Source organism: Phoenix dactylifera, chromosome 2, assembly GCF_051530095.1.
Source record: "Phoenix dactylifera cultivar Ajwa chromosome 2, Ajwa_hap1_PhDact_Kaust_v1.1, whole genome shotgun sequence".
NCBI classification, from domain to species: domain Eukaryota; kingdom Viridiplantae; phylum Streptophyta; class Magnoliopsida; order Arecales; family Arecaceae; genus Phoenix; species Phoenix dactylifera.
Genome location: NC_143191.1, coordinates 36,955,209 through 36,965,776, shown reverse-complemented (window position 1 = coordinate 36,965,776; position 10,568 = coordinate 36,955,209). Strand labels below are relative to the sequence as shown.

General features: G+C 38.8%; 1 protein-coding gene across 2 annotated transcripts; it reads left to right on the top strand.

The window, feature by feature from the left end:
• The first annotated feature begins 3,280 nt into the window (after positions 1-3,280).
• On the top strand, positions 3,281-9,480 carry LOC103701575 (putative cation transporter HKT1;4). 2 transcript variants are annotated; one of them, XM_088716251.2, is made up of 3 exons: positions 3,281-5,276; positions 8,020-8,244; positions 8,941-9,076. In XM_088716251.2, the coding sequence occupies exons 1-3, from the start codon at positions 4,081-4,083 to the stop codon at positions 8,972-8,974; spliced, it is 1,455 nt and encodes a 484-aa protein (XP_088572377.2). In that variant the 5' UTR covers positions 3,281-4,080; the 3' UTR covers positions 8,975-9,076. The 2 variants fall into 2 exon arrangements, with proteins under 2 accessions (XP_088572377.2, XP_038984349.2); XM_039128421.3 differs by having other exon boundaries at positions 3,283-5,276; positions 9,009-9,480.
• The last annotated feature ends 1,088 nt before the right edge of the window (positions 9,481-10,568 follow it).

Genomic DNA, 10,568 nt, shown 5'->3' with positions numbered 1-10,568 from the left:
TCGACCCTCTATTGTGTCATCTCTTTAACCTCTCCTCATACCCATTAATCAATAGGATTAAACAACTCAATCACCTTATCCTAACCCTTAGATATGAAGCAAACCTTTTGCCTATTAAATCCTAACCCTAGGATCCCTCACCTCTCCCTATAAATATCTCTTTTTCTTCTAAAATTTAACAACAATGAATCTCTTATAATTAGGCTAAGAGTTCGAGAACCCTAGAGACCCAAACTTTTTGCTAGCCACTTGATAAGGAAGAAAGATTGAGCTTCAAAGAAGCATCAAGCAGCTAAACCCCTGCCTTTTTTTACTCCTCTTCTACCTCTCTTTCTTTTCTCTCTTTTTTTTTTTTTGTCATGCAATTATAAACTCTAATGATAGATTAGGAGACCTGTTACCTTTATGACCTCCTAACAGGAGGATGATGAGGGTGCACTCATGAGCCCTTTCTATCATCAAACTAGATCCTTATCTATAAGCTTGTCCATTTTAGTTAGGCTTCAAGCATCTTAGCTAGGTTGCAACTCTAAATCAATCCCTAGGGAACCCTAAACAGCTATGGATGGAGATCTTCAAATTCTTGTTAATGTGGATGATGACTATTCTCAAGAAGTCATGGTTCTTCTCCATAAGACAGGTCCATCTTGTGACCAGCGAGTCAATTGTACACAAAGGATGATATTGATAATTGTATAGATGATTATGTTAACACAAATAACCTATGTTTGATATGGTACCATTACCAATAGTGTCCACATTGTTCTTCCTACCAAACTCATCTAGCCATGGCATGAGAATAAGCTGACATTCACATTTGTTGGTGAATAACTAAATTGACCTCAGCAATGAAGAAAAAACAACCCTACATCAACACATGGAAAATTGATTTACAATTAAGATGAAGGCTTAGATTATGAACCATCATCATTATTAGGTTTAAATCGGATGCATGAAATGCCAAGTGACAACTAGTGAACCAGGACAATGTCGACTGCATGCAATGTATGCCATGTCGAGCTTCGGCCAATAGATCACAGCAATGCTAGATGCATGCCAAACCTAGCAAAGCCATCAAAAGCCAGCATCCAATATGCCATCATCGTGTTGCAAGTGCGGATGCAATGGTTGCCTAGCTATCCAATTGCATATGAAAAGTTTTTTGAGAAACAAAAATCATGGAGAGGCATCCATGAGTAAAATTAAAGGCAAAATCAAGACATACGCTCATGTGCAGCACTCACAGACATGATATCAAGCGTGTTGTAGGCATAGAAGGGCATTATGCACTCGCTCTGATGATATACATATGTATCAATTAAGAAAACCCTGCACATGGATGTAACATATAAGCCAACCAACTTTCAATATAAAATGAGCAAAATCATGCTGCCGAGCAAAGAAAAAGCATACGAATACTGCTTCATGTGTCTAATAATTCCAATTATATCTCATACAACCATGAAAAAACAACAACTCATGAATAATAGCCCACTATTTATCTTGGTGTTGGAGGAAAGTGCAAGAGAAGACATAGTTGAGATGGAAACGGGTGCCTCATACACAGCATCAGATTAAAGGAGGCCTCGAAGAAGCACTAATAGCCATCGGAGATGTAGGAGGGACTCAAAACCAGCAAAGGAGCAAGAGAAAGGGAGTCGGTGTTCGGAAAAGTGATGCTCCTAATCCTAATGGAGCAGCAAACCGAGGTAAAGAACCAACCTAGATCGTCTCATCGACAGTTGGACGAAACCTAGCAAGGTTTAGGAAAGTAATGCTTCCTCTCTTGATAGGTTTCTAACCTGGCATCACCAGGCCGAATTGGCTCACTAGCAGCCAAAGGGGAGGGATGATAGGGTTCAAAGAAGAGAATGCTCAACAAGCAAGAGAAGGATCGAGGAAGGTGAGAGACCGAAGCTTCCAAACACAAAGGGCTAGTAGACCGGGGTGTCAATGCACTGGATCAGCATAGAATCCTCGTCGACAAAGGAGTAGCAATACAGGCAATAGGGGTGGGTTTTTGGGAGAGCAAAGCACCCAACATTTTTGGAGGTAGTGTGGACCATGGTGTCACTGAGTTAGTTCAACATGCCGGCAGATGGTTAGAAACCAACGTAGTAGCAGCAGGAGAAAGTGGGGAGGGCATGGGTGAGGATGGTAGATTGGGAGGGAGAAAGAAGCAAGGTCCTAAAATCGGAAGTATGGCTATTCCATTCCCCTCCCCCCTAATCAAAATTTTCCATCTCTAACATGGAGTATGGTATGTGTTATTTCAGCCAGTACGAAAGAAAGTGTTTAGCTAAAACAAGATCGATTAAACCCCTATTCTGCATACATTCCGTCTACCAAACATACAAAGATTTTAGGCCACTGCAGTCAGCATCCACCTAGAGGAAGACTTGACTACGGTGATAGAGTGGATTCGAAGGCAGTATATCAGTGACGATCGGCACCCACTTTTTCGAGATATTTGTAAGCTCGTAGGAGAGTATGGAACATTCCGGGCTTCCAATGTCTATCGGGAGGCGAACTGGATCGCTTCTTATGTGGCACATCATGAGGGAGAGTTTATTTGGGTGAATCAAGACTCGGTTTCTGCTCCCCTTCACTTTGTACTCTTTTTTAATTTTGTCGGATGTGCTCATACACGTATAGTGTGAGCAACCGTTGTAGCCAAAAAAAAAAAAAGAAGGAAGAAAGAAAAAGAAGTAGGCCACACCTTAAGGCCCATGCTTGGACTCGCTGCTATCCTCAAAAACCAAAGCAACTCAAATTGTACCCAAAAAATGTCCGAACTGTTAGAAACTCCTTACAGGCTAAAGTTGTGGGGGCATGCATAATAAAAACTGGCAATTTCTTTGGGGGGACACAGCCAAGAGAAAACATTAGGATATTCGCCTTAACAAATTCCATTAATTTGATCGCATGTTATCTGCTTAATAGAGGATAGTATTTGGAATATTCAAGGGTTAGTTGAATATAATTTATCTAAAATAAGAGATGAATCATTGTTTTAGGTTAAGGGGAAAATGCCATATATGGCTCGAAGGTAATCCAAGCTTTTTTTGTAAATCATATCTCAAAACACTCCCTGAAACTAATATTCAATTCCTAATCTGAACGTAACCCTGGGTTGTGGAAGTTACAATATAAAACTCTCGTAGGCATTTTATCAAACAGCATTGTGGCAGTGTCCAAGTTCTCCAATGTCCTGACCTACCACAGTGGTATACAAGTTTCCCAATTTAATATACCTAAAGAGAATATCTCAATGACATTCCTCACTCGATGTACAATGTGCATCACGGTCTCCATTGATCAACGACTTGCAAGCAACTGTTGTGCTGGTGGAATCTCAATGAAAAAACTGGATTCCACATATATTGCAAGATACCCATCCAAAGGTGGAGTCACAACAGAAGGCTCCCTCTTGCCATCAACTACACATGATAATTCGCGAGGCTGTTCGGATGATTAAGCTGAAAATTCTATTAGATTTATGGATTGAGCTGGTATAACTAGAAAATCATAAGATTACAGACTAAGTTAGATTTATATTCATGAGTGCCCAGAAGCTAGATTTATTACCTCCGTCTATTTGGATTTTCATTCAAAATGCATCTGGGCCCCTCCAACTCCATTCACCCTCCCAACCGCATTCCTCAATTATTTCCAAACCAACCCGAAGAATCTGGTCTCATTTTTTTTCCCCGACGGAATTAAGTGCCTGGTCTCATAATTAGCAGGATGGAATTTCCCTTTTGCTCGGGCAAAAATACGAGTCATACAGCCTATTTGATGCGATTGGGTCCCATTCACAAAAGCCTCCAAAGAAGACATCGCGGTTGCATTATTTTGATGACCATAACGACCATTGGGCTCTTGATTGATGGCTTGAGAAAGGCGTTTCTGCTTGCTAAGTTGGAGAGTTCTGGTTCTTGTTTTTGAGTAAACAAAGAGTTCCGTATCCAGAAGAAAAAACTACAGCCAGTTCTGCCAGGACTCTCCCTATATAAACCCCGCTAGCAAACGCTTCAAGGCATAGATCTTTGCTCGCTTAGCTAAACCTTTCAGGCTCCCATGGCGTGTTTATATTACTCTCTCTGGATGGCAAATGCAACCTGGCATTGGGTCAAAAGACTGTGCTCTCGGTTCAGCAAATCTTTTAGGCGGCACTCGACATGTTTGTATCGATTCCTTCTATCCCATTCCAATCCACTGTGCATCCGTATAATTTACTTCTTCTCCATATCATCTCTGGGTTTTCTAGTTTTGAAATCATTCAAGCTAAAAAAGCCCTCAAACACGCCTAGAGACATCGATATGTTCTTCATGTCGGTATCCGCTGCAACCGTATCTAGCATGTCGACTGTAGAGATGGAGGTTTTCTCAAATTCCCAGCTTGTTGCGCTTGCCATTCTAATGCTAATTGGTGGGGAATTGTTTAGCTCCATGATTGGTCTTCAGTTCAGAAAAGAGCAGCTCAAGCAACAGGCAATGACCGAAAGCTGCGTCGAATCAGTTGCTCGTAGTTCGCCAGACATGAAAGATGATCAGTTTGAGATGGACTCAGCAGCAGCTCCTGATCCCGACTGCATCGAAGCAGGTATGGTGGGCTCTCAATCTCATCCCATAGACACTAAGGATCTGAAATACCACGCTGTAACATATCTGGCTCGCGTTGTTACGGGTTATCTCCTAGTGATACATGTGGGTGGTTTTATATCAGTTATAGTTTACATTAATCTCGTAAGAAGTGCAAGAGCTGTGTTGAAAGATAAGGGGATTGGAGTTCTGATCTTTTCCTTCTTCACTACGATTTCTTCATTCTCAAACTGCGGATTTATTCCGACGAATGAGAACATGATGATCTTCAAGAAAAATTCAGGTCTTCTGCTGCTGATCATTCCTCAGGTTCTCCTTGGGAATACAATGTTTCCGTCATGTTTGAGATTCCTATTATGGGTCCTGAAGAGTACGACTAGAAGAGCAGAGTTTGAGTACATGCTGAAAAATTCGCAAGAGATTGGATACTATCACTTGCTGCCGCACCTTCATTCTCTTCTACTGCTTGTTACCGTTCTTCTATTCGTGGCGATTCAGCTCATATTTTGTTGCGCTCTAGAGTGGCGCTCTGAGGCTTTGGGTGGGATGAATTTTTATCAGAAGCTTATTGGAGCATTGTTTCTGTCCGTGAACTCAAGGCATGCCGGTGAATCTATTGCCGATCTCTCCACACTTAGCCCTGCAATCTTGGTTCTGTTTGCCATCATGATGTTAGTTCTCTCTACCTATTCCATTCTATTCCATCATAGACTGCTCCTAGTTTGAGCTAGATTAGGAATTAAGTTCTATTCTATTCTATTACATATGCAACGCATAAAGCTGCAGTTGTCATAACTTCTAAGTAGATTAGGAAGTTCGCTCATTTAGTATGACAATCTGAATATTATATGTCAAACTGTTTCACAAATTAATCACTCCTGTCCCTCCTTGAGTGAAATCATCCTGGATAAACTTGCTGATGACATGAGCCATATAGAATAATGAAATTTTCAATATGATGATTAATTAAAATATATATTTATATCATAAAGTTATTGTAAAATGTAACCTTAATTAAATGGATGTTATGCTTGGCAATAGTTGGGATGGTAGATGTAACATGGGGCTATGAAGCATGATTGTGCAAATGTTAAATGTTTCAGTTTTTCAATCTTCTCCAAGTGCTTTCCAGAATGGTTTTTGTATTTGTTAATAAGCCATTTGAATACTATAATTCTCAAGGAAACCTTAATCATATCTTCATAATTCATACCTTTTTTGAGATAAGTTCTCGTACTTCATACATACACACATACAAAGCTGCATACCATAACGAACTAGCTAGAGAGACAATAACTAAGAAAAAGATGAAAATGAATTGGCAATTTCACTTTTGGTATTAACACTCTGTCAGATCTCTTATTCTTGGTTCTCCATGGCATAAATAATGTTGGTAGGAGTATCCACTTGGAGGCACATCCATGTGCACGTGTCTGCATGGGTGTATATGTGCGATTACATGGAGAGAATGCTGCAAGCATTCAATAGTTATGTTAAAATAATATTTATGTGTTGATTTTATTTGTAAGTTAGTGGTAAGAATCGATGTCAGAATACAAATCTAATCATATATTCTTGTTGGCAGCACTAGTCCTTTTTTTTTATAGCTCTTTGATTCCAATACCGCGTGATTGCATACTTTTATTCTTCTCAGACAATTTGAAGCTACAGAGATGCCCCCAAATTTTTTTCTTTTTTTAAAAAAAAAAAAGTTATAGTGACAGCATATGTCATCCTTCAGGCGGGTCAGCTCATTTTGTTGACCCATAAAAATCTTGGTCTTGGGCATCTCAAACAATGACCACAAAGACACATGGTAAACCTAGGCGGTCTTTCTTTATTTCTTTATTTTCTTTCTATCTCATATCATATACAACTGAATTAATTTAGAAATTGGAGATGAGTTACTTTCCTTTGATGCCGACAGATTTATTTCTAATTAAAATGACTGGTTTTATAAAAAGCTTATACTACAAGCTATATGCACCAGTATGATCGTGCACCATGCCAATCACCAGATCTTCTTTTACTGAGCTGATCATCAAAATGAGTGTACAATGAATGAAGCCTACGTGAAAGAGATGCGGCGATTGATGTGGTGCACAGTCGCACAGAGCATACAGTGTAAGGATATAATTTCATAGATCTCGTGTCTATCTTTCCTCCCTCTTATTTCACTGATTGGATGCTCATCGTTCCAATCATCATCACCAACCAGCCAAGAGAGAAGAACTTTGCGGTATTTTGATAGGAACAAATCTTGATGAGAAATCATTAGAGGAACGTGCCGGGTCCCAAGGTCCGGCCGCCAGCTTGAATGATTGATCGATTTTGATTGGCCTGGACCGACGGGCAGCAGACGCTGAGCCAAACGCGTTTAGGACGCGTTCTTCCCGACCTCAATCATTCAGCTAGAATACGTGACCATGTTTTGCTCGGCGAGAGCCTTCAGTCCCACTCAGCATTCCTCTCCTGCCACGTATTCCGTTCTCCTGCCACCCGCTAGAAACTTTCCCTTTCGTCTTTGAGTCGGCCAGCCCCATTCTGATGTGAAAGGAAGACCATCTAAGAGAGCAGTAGTTCTTCACACATCAAATTCTTCTTTCAAAAAGGAAAGGAAAAAAAATAGTTTAATCTGCATTGATTTCTACTACTTCTCACTGCTCTCGTGCTTCTATTGGTCCAAGGCAACGTCATATTACTTCGTCGCATGAAGCGGAGGTGGGGGCCTTTTTCTTTCTTTCTTTCTTTCTTTCTTTTCTCGAAGAGAGACTCAAACCACCCAAAATGTGCTACTTCCTGCTTCACCATATAAATTTGCTGAGAGTATAGATGGGCTACATTCTGTATGATGTATAGTTTTTCATTCGAATCAAAGATCTACATGATTACTCATCATTTACACCATCAAAAATATATAGAAACCAAAATTATACATCAGGTAGACAAAAAATAAATGATTTTCACTACACTAGTACACTAAAATACATAATAAATAATTTTAAATAAAAACTTGTCTTATTAATCATGATTTAAATATAATAAAATATGTATAGATTAAAAATGCATAGATTTTAATGTTTAGATCATAGCAAATATGGTTTTATATCGTTTTAACAATTTATTTTTGATGCTACATCATGTATAGACCGAAAGCCACAAAAATATGTGGCTTTTGATTTTTAGTGGTATAATAGATCAGGGCCAACGATGTAAATTTTCGATTTGTATGCTTGATTATTAATTTTGTACCTGAGTGGAGTAGATACCTCTTTTCTTGAGAAGGGTAGAGCCTACCTCTAGTTTTTCTTTTTTTTTTCCCCGAGTTTGAACTATCATTTCCAAGTCAATGATTTTATTATTATTATAATTTTACAGTAAGATGATATCTGGCTTACCGTATAATTTTTTCAGGTATCTACCATCACATACATCATTTATGCCTTTCAAAGATGAGGGATTCACTCCAGCAAATCAAGACAAATCTAAGAACAACATGGGACTGCTCAAGACTCTCACAGTCTCGCAGCTCACACATCTAGCCATCTTTGTCATCCTCATCTGCATCTCAGAGAGGAAGAATATGTCAGAAGATCCCCTAAACTTCAGTGTCTTTAGCATTGTCATCGAAGTAGTCAGGCAAGTGCTCTCTAGTTATGCTAATGTACCAAAAACTGTATATTTAATGCAAGGTAGCTGGTGTTCGTATATATAGAGCTCATGGAGCAACAAGAGTTCTAGCCCCACACCATGTGAGGTGGTACTGGAGTTAGCTTCCATTCACATGCATGGCCTGGGAATTAAGCCCCAGTCCCCACGTCTGATGGATACCAAGACAGAGGGGACACATGCACTATCCTTTCAAGATACAAGCATAGAACTCATGGCTAAAACTTGGGGACATGCCATACCTCAGGGCCCTCATGCATGGCTCACTGACGCCTTGCAGTTTAAACCCTCATGACACCAGGCTGTAGCTGTCTCATTTTCCAGGCCAGAGAGTTTGGCCCATGTCATTGATTTCTATTGATACCCAACCAACCAAATTTAGACGCCAAGGTGCATGGGACCCAAACCTGATTCAAATTATTGAAACAAAACTAGGCCAAAAATTGACCAGTCACAAGAGATATACAAGTCCTGAACTAATCCATACCCTCCCATAGCTTATGTAGGTCAAACCAAATCTCTCCTTTCTTTCATTATATACATATACATATATATATATATATATATATATATATATATATATATATATATATGTATGTATAGAGAGAGAGAGAGAGAGCAAAAGGGTGGGTACTTCTTTCTAAGATTATCAGTTCATACTTGCAGATTTCATCAAAAAAACACTATCATATCGATATGAATCCTAGGTCTGAACAAAAACTCCAACTATGCAGTGCATATGGAAATGTCGGTTTCTCCACCGGCTACAGCTGCGATCGGCAACTGAAGCATGATGGGGTCTGCAAAGATGCATGGTATGGGTTTGCAGGGAGATGGAGCAATGAAGGGAAGCTAATTCTCATCTTTGTAATGTTTTTCGGAAGGCTAAAGAAATACAACATGAGAGGAGGGAAAGCTTGGAAGCTGAATTAGAAGCAGAGTATGTCTCATGTGCACAATGTGCTCCGGTGGAGATTGAAACCTTTGAAGGTTCCACTGTATGTAGCAGACTGAAGTGTATTTCACATTTGAGAGGAGGTTTAAAAGTTAAGGCCTCTAGAGAACCAAGAAAATGAGGAAGTTGGAGGGAAACCCTAAAATTACCAGTCCCCCTATCTCTGTCTCAATTGCTACTATTCATAATCTGGATGCAGCTTGTTGATACGAAATATTCAAATGTTACGTCAAAAAGAAATATTCAGATAGTAACAAGAACTGTTCAAGTGCACGAGACTTCTACTACCGCAAGATCTAGGAAAGGTCAAATATATAGAGAGATTATTTCCATATTTCAAATCCATAACACTAAAGTCAAAATAAAACAACCTTACCGGTGGTCAGCCCTCTGAATCAAAGAAATCATAAGTAAGTTTTAATGGTTTATCTTTAGTTATTAATGTCCCTTATCATAAAAGGTTTGGTCAAGGTTGGTTGTGCATGTAGGGCACTCAATTTACTAGATGAGCAACAATCATGTGGACCAATGATCTCAAAGTAAACCATTCAGTTTGTACGAAGATTGCATTAATCAAATGATAAAATCAGAAACAAAATCATAAAATTTATTGAAATATCTTTTTAATTAGTAATCTTAACTTTATACTATTTTAGGCTTAGAATTATTATATGATGCTATGAAATCAAACTGTATATTTCAATAGGGGACTAATATAAATTTTTTCCCTACATCTATATTTCATTAAACTCTAAACAAGTTTTTATATACATCATGTATGAATAGACCGGGGCTTGCAGGCTAAGGTATACATAGTTCAACTACGCAACCTAAAGAAGATATATACCATTAGCTATAAATTCCATATGCCCTTCAACTTTAAACAAGTTCAAAGTCATTAAAAGTACCCTAAGGTGTTTTATATTAAGTAGATTATAGTAAATGAGTGTTCCCTATGTATGATCTACATGATGTAAAATTTGATAGAAACACATGGATGTTGTATGTTCAATAAGATTTCAGAAGTGTATCATAGAATTAAAGGTATCTTTGGTGGTTGCATACCATATCTGTTGGATAAACCACACCTTGGACTCAAGCCTCGGGGTGAGAAGGGGACAGGAGATATGTGTTATAAAGAAAGTTATGTGAGAATACTACACAGATCTCATTGCATTAGATGTCTTTAAATAGTTACATGTATACGGTATAGCTGAGCTATACAAACATGATTCTAGAATCTAATTATAGAGGCTAACTGTATAAACATGATTCTAGAATCTAAATATGTACAATGATGGTTTGATATGTGGAGCAGAATCTGCATAAATGAATTGTA